This window comes from Heterocephalus glaber, unplaced genomic scaffold (assembly GCF_053883595.1).
Source record: "Heterocephalus glaber isolate CG9 unplaced genomic scaffold, H.glaber_assembly_v1.0 deba00001532, whole genome shotgun sequence".
Classification (NCBI taxonomy): Eukaryota; Metazoa; Chordata; class Mammalia; order Rodentia; family Bathyergidae; genus Heterocephalus; species Heterocephalus glaber.
In genome coordinates, this window is record NW_028258330.1 from 21,721,566 (window position 1) to 21,737,194 (window position 15,629).

General features: G+C 44.3%; 1 protein-coding gene across 1 annotated transcript in view; it reads left to right on the top strand.

Annotated features, from left to right (window-relative positions):
- Window positions 1-15,286, top strand: part of LOC147824691 (angiopoietin-4-like) — a 28,625-nt gene extending 13,339 nt beyond the window's left edge. Inside the window, exons 2-3 of the mRNA XM_087188767.1 lie at window positions 13,412-13,567; window positions 14,928-15,286. Coding sequence (XP_087044893.1) covers window positions 13,436-13,567; window positions 14,928-15,074 — 279 coding nt within the window. The 5' untranslated portion in view covers window positions 13,412-13,435 and the 3' untranslated portion in view covers window positions 15,075-15,286. The remainder of the gene's footprint in view (window positions 1-13,411; window positions 13,568-14,927) is intronic.
- Window positions 15,287-15,629: the final 343 nt, after the last annotated feature.

Genomic DNA, 15,629 nt, shown 5'->3' on the forward strand with positions numbered 1-15,629 from the left:
AATTCATCCCTTCTGGATGAAGGTGAGAGAGAGGTCATGAAGACGTTTCCACTATGTCAGAGGGTGACCCAGGGGAAGAAGGCAAGGAGTGGGGCTGTGGCCGGGCCGTCTGTCTGCAGTCAGATCATTTGTAAGGATGCCACAGAGGAGGTGGCCTCTCAGCCCAGGGGACAAGTGACATAGGCATCTGTGTCAGGTTTTCACTGAGGGAAAGTCCCAGGGCTACCAGGACAGAATCCAGTCACATTTGTGGGGACAGAGAGGTGGCCAGCAAGCTGGAGCAGAGGGAGAGGGGCGTGGGCCGAATTCTAGAGGTGAGAGCAAGGCTTCGTGGGCCACAGTGAGGACTTTGACTTTTGCTCCGAGTGTCATAACAGCCACAAAAGAGTTTTGAGTGGGTAGCAACAGCACTGCTTTGGATTTAACAGCATGGGGTGGAGGGGACAGGTGGACCCTAGGAGCCCAGGAGGAAGCCCTGTAGCCACTGCAGTCACCAGGCGTGTGGAGAGGGAGGCCTGAGCAGCTTGGGTCTGGAGAGGGCAAAGGGAGTGATTCTGCAGGGAGTGAATCACCTGTGCTGATGAATCAGACACAGGGAGGTAGAGAACAGCAGTTGAGGGTCACAGCAGTCTGAGGCAAGGCCAGGGGCAGTGAAGGATCCTGTCATTGTCTCTGTCCTTGAGCCAATGCTGAGCACCTGCTCCATGCCCCAGGGAGGCAGAGTCATGGGAGGCAGGCTCTGCTCTGGAGCAGTGTGGGCACAGAGATGGCCACTGGGGTTCAGGTAACAGATAGCCAGGGCCTCTAAGTAGGAGCTACCAAGGGAAGAGGAAGGGGCCCAGTACAGTCTGGGCAGCAACTGCAGGGTCCAGGATGAGGACTGAATGTTTTAAGCAGCAGACACACAGGGCAGCCCAGCAGAGGGGAGGTGAGAGTGTTCTCTATGGGAAGTGGGAGGCCACTCGTGCACTGTAGTTTCTGGGTTGTTTAAATCCAGGCTAAACTTGTACCAGCCCATTTACTCAGTAACGGGCTTATGTTCTTCATAGTACTTGTCACTATTGAAATCTAAGTGATTTATTTAGTAGAAGGATTCTGGAATCAGAAAATTTTGCCAGTTTTTAAAAAAATTCCTGGCTCTGTAATACAGAGCCTTGCATATGGTGAGTGCTCAAGAAATAATTCCTGAATTGATACACAAAGAAAACCATGGTAAGGGCACTAGTTTAAGGAAACATGTTTTATGTTATAGCATATTTGTTTATGAGAAATTTTCTAGACTTCTGAGTGGTTGGTCTTTTCATTTCTTGAGGTATATTCCACTCTGGCTAAAATCACCCTTTTCACCTACAGTTCTATGAGTTTGGGCAAACATTTACAGTGCTGTAACCACCACACGCATGATATAGGACATTGCCAACATTGCCTGTGTCCCTTTACAATCATTCCCACTACTAGACCTCAGTAACTGGCAATCACAGATAAGTCATAGAAAGGCAATCTTGCAGGATGTAGCCCTCTGAGTCTGGCTTATTTCACTCAATGTGATGTAGCTGAGATTTGTCCATGTTGCTGTGTGAGCAAATGGCGCCTTCCTGCTCATTGCTGAGTCACAGCAACTGGATGGCCAGGACCCAGGTGTTTATCCATTCAGAAAAGTTAATTTTGTACAAATAATGCCAGAGAAACCAGGTTTGAGCAGAACTCCTCAAGTGCAGAGGTTGCTCTTTCAGAGATCAGCATCTTTGAGCACCAACATCCTTCCTTGTAGTTCCTGTCTGTCCTAACTTCTTTCCTTTCTTTAAGGCCCTTTTCAAATGCCCTGTCCCAACAAAGAGAAGGTTTACTGTCCCATGCCACTGATTTGTAAAGTGAGGCTCAGAGACAAAGAAGATCCTCCAAAAGTGATTGCTAGAGGATAGCAGAGGCAGAACTCAACCCCAGGGCCAAGGACATAGTAGTCCAGGAGCCAAAGCTGAGCATCTCTGCTGACTGGAGGGGAGATGGGAGGCTGTGGCCCATTCCATTTATTGGGGGTGAGAATGTGCCAGGCTAAGGGTGATAGAGAAGGGGCTGCTCCAATCCTGGTATGGGGTGGGATGGGGCCTGGAGAAGAGTAGTCCCCCACCTGGGTCCATTCCTCCAAAGAAATCCTTCTCCTTTCTTCTGCCCATGTCTGAGACCCAGGCCACCCCCCCAGTCCCTATGATACAGACCTCCAGAGCCCAGTGCAGCTCACTTGTGCCCATCTGGCCTGCCAGATTATCCCTGCCAGGACCCGTGCTGATTGGGTGGCCATGGCAGATTGTGTGACAGGATCCAGTTGTGCATGGCCTATGTCTCCCCTGGCTGCTTGCAGCCTCAGGACCAGTGGGAGTCCCACAAGATGTTCAGGGAACTCCAGTCCCTCAAGATGATGTCCAGTTACACTGAGTCCCAGCCCAGCTCTGCAGACCTGGGGAAAGTAAGAATTGTTGGACCCTAGCCTTGAAAGTCTCAACTCAGGGATGAACTTCCTATTTGACATCCTTGAATAAAGCTCAGGGGCTAGGAGTCTGCATTTCAATCCAGGTTCAGGTAGGTTCCTGACTCATGGAAAAGCCAGAACCCATCCTCAGCAGAGCTCTGTTTACCCTGCCCAGGCTCAAGGCCCCAGCCAGTGTACATTAGGATCTCTGAGGACTATGTTAGAGGGGAGAGTATGACAAGAGGCAGTCTGAGGGAGTTAGTGAACACCTCAACATTCATACTGCGACCACAGCAAGCAAAATCAACAGTGAGTTGAGTGTGGCAAGTGAGAAAATGTGGTGTTAGAGTTAAAGCCGAAGTTGGGGCTTCAGAACTGGTTGGGCCCATTGACTGAGATGGGAAAGTGGCTGGAAGCTTCATGGACAAGGCCGTGGGAGTGGAGGGATCAGAGGTCTGTGCTGTGTGCTTGAGAATACTTATTGGAAATCTTTCCGGACAGGGCATGGTGGTGGAACATCCAGGGGAGAAGTCCAGAAGGGCAATGGTGATGGCACAGTTAGCACAGGGGTGGAACATGGAAGTCCCAGGAGCTGCTTGAGCCTTGGGTCCTTGGATACTTTGACATCTGGTACTTGGAGAAGCTTATGGATCCATCTAAGAAATGCATAAAACAAAGACATAAGAAAGCAAAATGATATTGCACATGAAATCAAAATATGAAAAGGCCAATCTATGATGAAGCTGTGGCATTGTCTAGTGGTGGATTTAAAAATGTTCATAATTCCAAAGTTATAGTGAGTAAAAAACCATATTTGAAAACATTGTGAACCACTGTGTTGAGTATGAAAATATTTGTGCTCTCTATTGGCCATGAAGTCACAGAGGCAGTAGGACAGCTCTGGTTTGTATGCCAAACTCATAATTGAAGGAAATGACAGTTTTTATTATACATTCACTGAAGTTCATGAACCCACTGAATGCTCCCTACAGACCCACATTGAGGACCCTGGCCCAGGGAGAGAAGGTAGAGAAAGAGGAGGGCCCAGGACTGGGCCACCAAAGCCCCCAGCATGTAGGAGCCTGATAGAGCAGAGGGGTGGCCAGGGACAGGAGGAATGCAGGACAGAGGCCTCTGGGAGTGCTTCCACTGGCCACACTGCTGGCAGGCCCAGTCTCATGGGACAAGAAGTATCCCCTGAATGTGGCATCAAACAGGCCCTTGACAAGGTGAGTGGAAGAATGAGGGGGATTCCTGGGGCTGGAAAGATATGAAGAGGGTTAGAAAGGATTTAACATAAAGAATAGTGTTTAAAGTTTTTGTGTATGTGTGAAATGTACCATAATTATATATTAATTTATTTAAGAGTAGGGTGGGCATGGAGGTGGCAAAATAGAGTTTGGTGCTGCAGGAAGCAGGGAAACTGGAGAGACAGCTGGTGGGGCTGTGGGTCATTTTCAGGTGGGAGCTGGGAGAGTGCATCTGTGCATTGGGAGGGACTGGTAGGGCATGAGGAAGGAGCTGGGATCTGAAGGCCAAAGGCCTGGAGAAGCTCTGGTCCCTGAAGTCTCTATGCCCAGGGGTCTCACACTGAAGCCAGCGTCAGACTGAGCCAGAGGCTGCTGAAGGGCAGACTGCTGGGCTGCCTGAGCCCCTGAGTCATAGAGCTGGGTGGGCCTGGAAACTTGCATTTCTAACCAGCTCCTAGGTGGTGCTGATCTTGGAGGATCTTGGAGGAAAGCCCTGCTCTAACAACCCTAGCACCGCCAGGTGCACTCTGGGGTGCACAAGGATATGTGACCTGCAAAGGCACTGTCAGAAGAGGCAGGGGAGGGAGCGCCAAGAGACCAAGGAGAGGAGGAGAGGAAGGAGGCAGCAGCCAAAGCCTGGACCCCAGCCCAGCTCACCACCTCTCCCTGAGGAGCCCTGGTTTTCCCAAGGAACCTGGGAGCCACCCTGTGGGACCTCCCTGAAGACTGAGTGAGAGGGTGAGGGAGGAAGCCAGGGACAGGGTGGGGAGGGTGGCCTGAGCCAGTGAGAGCAGAAGCCAGGAGACCATGGAGTGAGGACGGAGGGAAGGAGGGAGAGCTCCTCTCTGCCTGCAGGCTCTGAGCCTGAGGACACACTGTTCACCTTTATAACCTGAGCCTCCAGGCCAGCCCTGCTTCCTGGCTCACAGGAAAGAGCAGCTCTGTCAGTGAAATGCAGGGTGATCCCAGGGCCCTTGGGGACCAGGATCCAACCGTGCTTCTCAGACAGACAAGGCCAGAAGTTAGAAAGCACAGCCTGGCAGATGGACCTGCAAACTGTACCAGGGAAAGGTGGGTGCCCACCTGCTGGCTGCTTTCCCCTGGGAAGCCAGGAAAAAGGGATGTGAGAAAGGTAGTCTTTTCTCTGAAAGGAGATATTTAGGATAAGTCCATTTTATGAAATCTGGTTTTCCTTAAAATCCAATTTTTGTAAAATGTACACATGCTTTTGTAACCATTCCTTAGAAAGACAAGACAAAGGGCCAGTCAACCTGTCATAAATTTTGTGTGTAACAAAGAGATTCCTAAGTTACAGGATCTGACCAGCAGCTATGACACCTTAAGAACTAGTCAATTGGGTTGGACTATAAGGCCAAGAGGGCATGGCATACAGAGAACAGTGTGTCAGGGAATAAAAATCCAACAGACTGCTTGCTGTGAGTGTTGGCTAGCTTTGCTTAGCTTAGCCATGCACCCATCTGCAGAAGTAAAGCCTGGAGAAAAACTTTTCAAAAGTCTGATTTATTGTCCTGTTTGTGACACCAAAAAATTTACGCCCAAAGTGCCTGACATGGGGCTTGTGCTCTGAGACTTACTGCTCTTCTTTTTCTACCCATTCATTGAGCTCATATTTCTTCCTTTTTTCCTAGCCCTCCCTTCACCCCCTCCACCCTTCCCTATTTACAAAGACTTTATTTCTATTTTTTCCATTTCTCAGCATTTTTCCTTTCCCTTCTTTCCTTTCCTCTTCCCCTCCCACTACCTCTACCCCTTTGGACGTTTTCTTCCTATTTTGCATTATTGGTTATTCATTCTAATCATTGGTACATTTTAGGTATACAATATAATGTCATTTGTCATTGGAAATTTGCACCTTCACATAATCTCTCTTGGTTCTTATTTTTCACCCTTGCCTAGCCCTCCCTTCAACCCCTCCATTCCTCCCTATTTACAAAGACTTTGTTCCTATTTTTCCATTTTCTCATATTAATTCCATTCTCTTCTTTCCTTTCCCCTACCCCTCCCACTTCCTTCCCCTTTGCCCCTTTTCTTCCTATTTTACATGATCTATTATACGTTTTAGTCCTTATTCACACTTTCAGTTCCTCACACCAGAGAAACTACTTGGTATTTACACATGTGTGTCTTATTTATTTCACTTAAGAGTATTGTCTCAATGTGCATCCATTTAGCTATAAATGTCTTTATTTTCTCATTTTTTTATGGTTGACTAGTACTCCATTTTATAAAAAATCCCCACATTTTCTTTATCCAGTCTCGAGTTGATGGGCATTTGGGCTGTTTCCAGTTGTAGCTATCACAAACTGTGGTGCTATGAACATGGGTGCACATATATCATTGTGGTGTGGTTCTTTTAATTCTTTGGGGAAGATCCCCAGCAGTGGAATAGCAGGGTCAAATGGGACTTCCAGTCCTAGTTCTTTGAGTTGTCACCATACTGATTTCCACAGTGGTTGCACCAGTCTACACTCCCACCAGCAGTGGAGCAGGGTTCCTCTTTCCCCACAACCCCATCAGCATTGGTTATTGGTTGATTTCATGATAAAGCTCATATTTCTTAAAAATCTCTGAAGCCATCAGGACCCAGGCTTTTCTTTTTTCCTAAGTTTTTAATTTTATGTTTCCAATTTTGTTGACTGATATTGGGTTTAGAACTTTTAGGTCTTCTTTGTTCAATTCTGGTAATTCATACATATCTAGGATTCTGTCTCTTTCTTCTGTGTTTTCCTTCTTATTGGCATGTAGGTTCTTGAAGTAGGTATCGATGATCCTCCGGATTTCCACTGGGTCCACTGTAATTTCATCCTTTTCATTCCTAATTACATGGATTTGGGTCTTTTCTTTCCTTTTCTTGATAAGGTTGGCTAAGGATATATCAATTTTGTTTATTCTTTCGAAGAACCAACTCTTTGCTTCATTGACTTTGTATCATTCTCTTAATCACCATTGCATTGACTTTTGTTCTGATCTTTATAATTTCCTCCCTGCATGAGATTTGGGTTTGTCCTGCTCTTCTTTTTCTGGAAGCCTGAGGTTCATCATCAGGTTGTATATTTGAGCTCGCTCCATTTTCCTAATATGCATATTTACTGCTATGAATTTCCTCATAAGACTCTTTCATTATGTCCCATAAATTCTGAAATGTTGTATTAACATTGTCATTTAATTGTAGGAACTGTCTGATTTCTTCTTTAATTTGCTCTGTGACCTATTGGTTATTCAGAAATGTGTTGTTCAATTTCCATGTGTTTATGAAATTCTTGTGGTTTCTTTTGCTATTGTTCTCCAATTCCATAACACTATGGTCTGATAATATACAGGGGATAATTTCAATTCCTTTGTACATACTTAAACATGTTTTATTCTACAAGACATTTAGAGGAGAATCATTGCCACCACTTTTTAAACTCTTCAATGAAATTGAAAAGGGAGCAATACTCCCAAATTCATTCCAGGAAGCAAATATCACCTTGATCCCAAAAGCAGAGAAAGACTCAACTGAAAAAGAGAACTGTATGCCAATCTCACTAATGAACATAGATGCAAAAATCCTTAATAAGATACTGGCAAATAGAATGTAGAAGATCAAAAAGAAGATCATAACACCCTGACCAAGTGGTATTCATTCCAGGGATGCAGGGATGGTTCAACACACACAAATGAATAAATATAATACACGATATTAATAGAGCTAAGGACAAAAACCATATGATCATCTCAATAGATGTAGAAAAAGCATTCAACAAAATCCAACACACACTCATGACAAAAATCCTATGGAAAATTGAAACAGACAGTCTCTATCTCAACCTATTAAAAGCCGTCAAGGAAAAACCAATAGCTAATATCATACTAAATGGTCAAAAACCGAATCTTTCGCACTAAGAGGAACAAGACAAGGATGCCCACTATCTCTACTCCTGTTTAATATCATTTTCTAAACATTAACCAAGCAGATAGACAAGAGAAAGAAATAAAAGCAATAAAGATAGGAAACAAAGAAGTTAAATTGTCATTATTTGCAGATGACACGATATTCTATATAGAAGACCCCAAGAACTCCATCAAAAGTCTTCTAGACTTAATAACCAAATTCAGTAGAGTAGCTGGATACAAGATCAACACACAAAAATCAATAGCTTTCTAGTACATGAACAACAGAGTCACTGAAAGAGGACCTGGAGAAACAACTCCTTTCACAATAGCATCCAAAAAAAATGAAATACCTAGGAATCAACCTAATGAAAGAAATGAAAGAACTCTCCTCTGAAAACTATAGCACTCTGAAAGTAGAGATTGAAGATGATATCTGAAAATGGAAAGGCATCCATCCCTTGCTCCTGGGTAGGAAGGATCAAAATACTGAAAATGGTCATGCTTCCAAAACTATTACATAGATTCAATGCACTCCCAATTGAAATTCCAAGAGTATACTTCAGAGACACTGAGAAAGCAATCCAAAAATTTGTTTGGAACAAGAAGAGACTTAGAATAAAAAAGCAATTCTAGGCAAGGACAAGATAGGGGGTATAACAATCCCCAACTTGAAACTATACTACAAAGGTACTGTGATAAAAACAGCATGGTACTGGTCAAGAAACAGACTTGAGAATCGGTGGAACCAATTAAAAGAAGGAGAAACAACTCCAGACACACTCAGCCACCTCATCTTCAACAAAGGAGGCAAACACCCTCACTGGAGGCAAGATAGCCTCTTTAATAAATGGTGTTGGAAAGATTAGGTTTCAAGTTGTCAAAGATAAAATTAGAACTATGAAAAAAAAACCAGAACTATGTATCTCACCATGCACTAAACTAAAATTGAAATAGATTAAAAATCTAAATATTAAAATAGAAACACTAACCTGCCTGGAAGAGAGGTTCAGTAGAACTCTTGAAGACATTGGCATAGGAAAAGATTTTATGAACAAAACCTCAGGTGCCTGTGAACTAGTACAAACAATCAATAAATGGGATCTTTTCTTACTAAAATGCTTCTGCACAGCAAGAGAAACCACCAACGGTATGAAGAGACAACCCACAATGTGTGAAAAAAAATTTTTACCAGCTGTTCCTCAGACAAAGGTCTACTATCTAGAATAAAGAACTTAAAAAAATCAGACCTCCTAAATTTAAAGACCCAATTCAAAAATGGGCAGCTGAAGTATATGTGCTGCCGAAGTGAGCACGATGGGCATCTGAAGTGAACAGACATTACTCAGACAAAGAAGTAGAAATAGCAAATGAACATATGAAAAAAATGCTCCACATCACAGGTTATTTGAGAGATGCAAATGAAAACAATGCTGAGATTCCACCTCACCCCAGAAGGAAAGGCTGCTATCAAGAAATCAACCACCAATAATAGATGCTGGTGGGGCTGTGGGGAAAAAGGAACCCTTCTCCACTGTTGCTGGCTGTGTGGACTAGTGCAAGCACTGTGGAAATCAATATGGAGATAGCTCAGGGAACTAGGAGTGGAGGTCCCATTTGACCCAGCTATTCCTCTGCTGGGTATCTTCCCAATAGAATCATACCACAGATATATATGTGCACCCATATTCACAGCAGCACAGTTTATTTTTATTTTTTATATTTAAAAAAATATTTTATTTTATTGGTAGAATTTCAGTATACAATATAATGACATTCATCATTGGGAATTTGTACCTTTACATAATCTCTCTTCATTCTTATTTTTCCCCCTTCCCCTACCCTCCCTTCAACCCCTCCATCCCTCCCTATTTACAAAGACTTTTTCCATTTTCTCATATTAATTCCATTCCCTTCTTTCCTTTCCCCTATACCTCCCACTTACCGATCCCCTTTGCCCCTTCTCTTCCTATTTCACATTATCTATTATACCTTTTAGTCCTTATTTACACTTTCAGTTTCTCACACTAGAGAAACTATTCAGTATTTATACTTGTGTGTCCTATTTATTTCACTTAAGAGTATGCATCCATTTAGCTACAAATGTCTCTAATTTCTCATTTTTTATGGCTGTCTAGTACTCTATTTTATTTTAAAACCCACATTTTCTTTATCCAGTCTCCAGTTGATGGGCATTTGGGCTGTTTCCAAGTTTTAGCTATTACAAACTGTGCTGCTATGAACATGGATGCACATATATCGCTGTGGTATGATTCTTTTAATTCTTTGGGGAAGATACCCAGCAGGGGAATAGCTGGGTCAAATGGGACCTCTAGTCCTAGTTCTTTGAGGTATCTCCACACTGATTTCCACAGTGGTTTCACCAGTCTGCACTCCCACCAACAATGGAGCAGTGTTTCTCTTTCCCCACAGCCCCACCAGCATTTGTTATTGGTTGATTTCATGACAGTAGCCATTCTTTCTGGAGTGAAGTGGAATCTCAGCATTGTTTTCATTTGCATCTCTCGAATGACCAGTGATATTGAACATTTTTCCATATGTTTATTTGCTATTTCTACTTCTTTGTCTGAGAAATGTCTGTTCATTTCAGATGCCCATTTTTAGATTGGAGCTTCAAATTTTAGAGGTCTGATGTTTTTTAAATTCTTTATAGATTCAAGATAGTAGACCTTTGTCTGAGGAAAAGCAGGTGAAGATTTTTGTCCCATATTGTGGATTCTCTCTTCACACTGTTGGTGGTTTCTCTTGCTGTGCAGAAGCTTTTTAATGAGAAGAGATCCCACTTGTTGATTGTTTGTGCTAGTTCACGGGCAACTGAGGTTTTGTTCATAAAATCTTTTCCTACACCAATATATTCAAGAGTTCTACCTTAGCTCTGTTCCAGCTGATTCAGCGTTTCTATTTTAAAATTTAGATCTTTAATCCATTTTAATCCATTTAATTTAGTGTATGGTGAGAGAAATAGGTCTAGTTTTAATCTTTGGCAAGTTGAAACCCAATTTTTCCCACACATTTATTAAAGAGGCTATCTTTCCTCCAGTGAGGGTGTTTGGTTCCTTTATTGAAGATACAATGGCGGAGTGTGTCTGGAGTTGTTTATGCATCTTCTAATCTGTTTCACGGGTCCTCTTGTCTCTTTCTTGGCCAGTACCATGCTGTTTTTATCACACTAGCTTTGTAGAATAGTTTCAAGTTGGGGACTGTGATACCCCCTGCCATGTCTCTGTTGCCTAGAATTGTGTTTGCTATTCTGGGTCTCTTCTTGTTCCAAATGAATTTTTGAATTGTTTTCTCAAGGTCTGTGAAGTATGCTGCTGGGATTTCAATTGGGATTGCATTGAATCTATATAGCAGTTTTGGAAGTGTGGCCATTTTCACTATATTGATCCTTCCTACCCACAAGCAGGGGATGTCTGTCCATTTTCTGATATCATCTTCAATCTCTCTTTTCAGAGTGTTATAGTTTTCAGAGAACAGGTCTTTGAATTCTTTCATTAGGTTGATTCCTAAATATTTCAGTTTTTTGGATGCTATTGTGAAAGGAATTGTTTGGCCTATTTCTGTCCCAGTGAGTCTGTTTTTCACGTAGAGGCAAGCTATTGATTTTTGTGTGTTGACCTTGTATTGAGCTGCTCTACTGAATTTGATTATTAAGTCTAGAAGACTTTTGGTGGAGTTTTTGGAGTCTTCTGTATAGAGTATCATGTCCTCTGCAAATAATGACAATTTGACTTCTTCATTTCCTATCTTTATTCCTTTTATTTCTTTCTCTTGTCTAATTGCTGTGGCTAATGTTTCCAAAACTATATTGAATAGGAGTGGTGATAGTGGACATCCTTGTCTTCTTCCTGATTTTAGTGTGAAGGATTTCAGTTTTTGACCATTTAGTATGATATTGGCTGTTGCTTTTTCATAGACGGCTTTTATCAGATTGAGATACAGACCATCTGTTAAAATTTTTTGTAGAGTTTTCATCATAAATGCATTTTAGAAAAAAATGCATGTTGGATTTTGTCAAATGCTTTTTCTGCATCTATGGAGATAATCATATGGTTTTTGTCCTTGGGTCCATTGATACAGTGTATTACATTGATTTGCATGTGTTGAACCATCCCTGCATCCCTGGGATGAATCCCACTTGGTCAGGGTGTATGATCTTCTTGATGATCTTCTGAATTTTATTTGCCAGTATCTTATTAAGGATTTTTGCATCTATGTTCATTAGTGAGATTCGCCTATAGTTCTCTTTTTCGGTTGGGTCCTTCTCTGCTTTGGAGATCAAGGTGATGCTTGCTTCCAGGAATGAATTTGGTAGTATTGCTTCCCTTTCAATTTCATTGAACAATTTAAACAGTAGTGGCAGTAGTTCCTCTATAAAAGTCTTGTAGAATTTAGCAGGCAGTGAAGCCATCAGGACCTGGGTTTTTCTTAGTTGGTAAGTTTTTAATTACGTTTTCAATTTCATTAATTGATATTGGATTGTTTAGAATTTTTAGGTCTTCTTCATTCAACTTTGGTAATTCATATGTATCTAGGAATCTGTCCATTTCTTCTGTGTTTTCCATCTTATTCGTGTATAGGTTCTGGAAGTAGGTAGTGATGATCCTCTGGATTTCATGGCAGCATAGTTTACAGTAGCTGAAACTTGGAATCAGCCCAATTGCCCATCAACTGGAGACTGGATAAAGAAAATGTTCCTTTCTTTTTAATAAAAGGGAGTACTACTCAGCCTTAAAGAATGAGAAATCAGAGGCATTTATAGCTAAATGGATGCATACTGAGACAATACTCTTGAGTGAAATAAATAGGACACACACGTGTAAATACTGAATAGTTTCTCTAGTGTGAGAAAGTGAAAGTGTAAATAAGGACTAAAACATATAATAGATAATGTGAAATAGGAAGAAAAGGGGAAAAGGGGAAGGAAGTGGGAGGGGTAGGGGAAAGGAAAGAAGGGAATGGAATTACTATGAGAAAAAGAAAAACTGGAAACAAAAATCTTTGTAGATATGGAGGGATGGAGTGGTTGAAGGGATGGTAGGGGAATGGGGAAAAATAAGAACCAAGAGAGATTATGTAAAGTTGCAAATTTCCAATGATATAAGTATATTGTATACCTAAAATTTATCAATAAAATTTATAGATTGACAAAATTCTGCTGTGTACCAAGTATTGTGGTAGAGAGAAAGTCGTCATTGAAGTCAAGTCCCCAGTTTCATACTCTTGACATTCTAGAGAGACAACAGACAGATATTTGGTATAAATTCAGGGAGTGGTAATTGGACAAAAAGATGTGAAATGACAAGAAGGACTAAACCATCTGGATGGGGCTAAGGTGTTGAGGGGAAGGTTCTAGAGGAAACAGCATGTATAAAGGTCCTGAGGTGAGCACAGGGTTTCTGTGTGGTGTGCTAGAGGTGTTGTACATGGAAAGGAGGGAATGAGTGTGGTAGTAGGAGGCCCAGGCATGGAGGAGGCTGCTATCATGTGGAGAATTTGGCTTTTCCTCTGAGTGAGATAGGAACTCTGGGATGATTTTGAGCAAGGAGGGTGTGGCTTCATTTAGGCTTAACAGGATCCTTCTAGCTGTGCAAGGGAGGATGGTAGAAGTCCAGAGATCAGGAGAAAGCTGCGGGGATGGTCCAGGCCAGGGGTGGCAGTGGCCTGACCTGGTACATTCGGAGCCCCTGGCTGCTCTGTGGGTCCACATGGAGACACTTGAGAGGGACAGAGGCTGCCCCAATCCCTGTCTGTGACCCAGTCCTTTGTGCCCCTGCAGCTGGAGGAGTACATCCAGGCCATCATGGGATTGGAGCTGCAGCAGGCCCAGAAAAACATAGTCCAGAAGCACATGGCCCCCATGCTGGAGCTGGGCACCAGCCTCCTGAACCAGACCACAAACCAGACCCTCAAGCTGACCGACATGGAGGCTCAGGTAATGGGGAGCATGTGGTGGGTGGCCAGGCTCGTGTCTTGCCTTGACCTCAGTCCCTGGCTTAGGTCAAGGCCTCTTCTGGGCCACAGGACCTTGGCATCCCTCCCTGAGGACCCAATCCCATCACTACTGCTCTCTGGGCTGTGGGTCCTGTGGGGTTGGGCTGTCATGGGCCCCACCTGGCTTCTTGTCCTGTGTGTGTGCAGTGCCTGGGCTGTACTGGGTACTAGAGACAGAGACCACACATTCCTTCTTCTGGGGTTTTAGGTGCATGGGGAAGGTGGGTGATGAAGAATCCTTTAGGCCTCAAGGCCAAGGACTCCCTGAGTGGTAGGAGAGAGGGAACGGGGGAGTGAATGAACGCACAGGTGAGTGACAAGTGGGCACAGGTTTGTTGAACCCCACTGTGTGCCAGGCCTCATTCCAGATACCTGGTCCCACTTCCAAGCAGGAAACAGGACAGACACATAATTGTAACCCATGGAGCTTACCAAGAAAGCAAACAGGATAAGAATCACATAGCTCACCTGGTGACTGTATTGAGAGAAGAGAGCAGGATGGCGATGTGCTAGATGGGGTGGGTGGGACAAAGCTGCCAGTGCTGCTGCAAGGCCAGGAGGGACTACCTAGGAGCAGCACTGGAGCCTGGCTCAGTGGGCAGTGTGCAATGTGTGCCCACTGGAGAAGAGCGCATACAAAGGCAGGAGGTGGGAGGATGGGGGCAGCTCCATGAATGTAAGGACAGTATCGTGCTGGATGAGAAGAGAGCAGCAGGTGGGGTCAGAGAGGTGACAGAGGCAGAATGAGTCTTGGGCCTGGCAAGCTATGGTGAGGACAGAAGGACAGGGGGAGCAACAGGGGGACTGTAAGAAGAGGGGACACATTTGGAAAGGCTGCCTCAGATTGGTGAGAAGGAAGGGACTAGAGGGGATAAGAGTAGGCCAGGGAGTCCTGTGAGGAGGCCAGTGTAGGACACTGGGCAAGAGATGACAGAGGCAGGAGCCATAGAGGGGGCCATGGAGGCAAGAGGTCAGGGACTGTTTGGAAGGGGTGGGTGACAGCACTAGCTGATACAGAGCATGTGGAGTCAAGGATGATCCTACTGGGGCCTGAGAGCAGGAGGACTGGAACTGTCCCGGGGAGTGACGGGGGAGGGCCAATTCAGGAAGCAGATCATGTGCTCAGGCAGGACCTGTGTGTGAGTAAGTGCATGAGTGACCACAGGGAGAAAGGACTTGAAGGGTGGCTCTTGGTCAGCAAATGTCAGTGTCAGGAGTGGCAGGCCTGTTGGCAGGCTGATGGCAGCTGATAGGTTTCTGAAAGGCTCATGAAGCCTCCACCCTCCTGTTCCCTGGTACAGGTCCTGAGCCAGATGTCACACATAAAGTTCCAGATGCTGGAGGCTTTGCTGACCACTGACAAGCTGGAGAAGCAGCTGCAGAAACAGAGCCATGAGCCGCACCTACTGCATGGCCACAACAGGTGGGCTCTGGCACGTGGTCCCTGAGCAAAAGGGGATGAGCCACCAGGAGTTGAGTTTGTAACCCAAACTCCAGCTGTGCATGGGGATGGGAGTGGCAGCTGGACCTGGGCTAGTGTCTAGGATGGGACTTGGGCCTGGATTAGGACCGGGGCAAGGGACCACTGTGGGGGCTGGTGTTGAAGCTGGGCCTGGGCCAGGACTTGTGAGAACTGGAACCAGGTTTGGAGTCCAGAAGATCTGGGAGAAGAATAGAGAAGGAGACTGGGCTGGGGCTGAGCTGGGGGGCAGGCAGGGCCACCACATGCTCCCCAGCCTTGAGTGGGGGCAGAGAAGGGGCATGTTCTTAGGGTTTAGGATACCTTGATTCTCTCTTTCTCTTTTGTCCCCTCTTCCTCTCTTTATGTTTTAAACTTTAACTGCTTTATTGAGATATAATTAACACACCATACAATTCACCTTGTAGATTTTATTTGGCCTCACTGGTTTGCAAATAAATAAACCTGATCCAGTCCACCTGTTCCCCTTCCCTGAGGACACCTCAGTGACCAGTTTCTAGTCTGCAAAGTCAGTGGCCCTTCA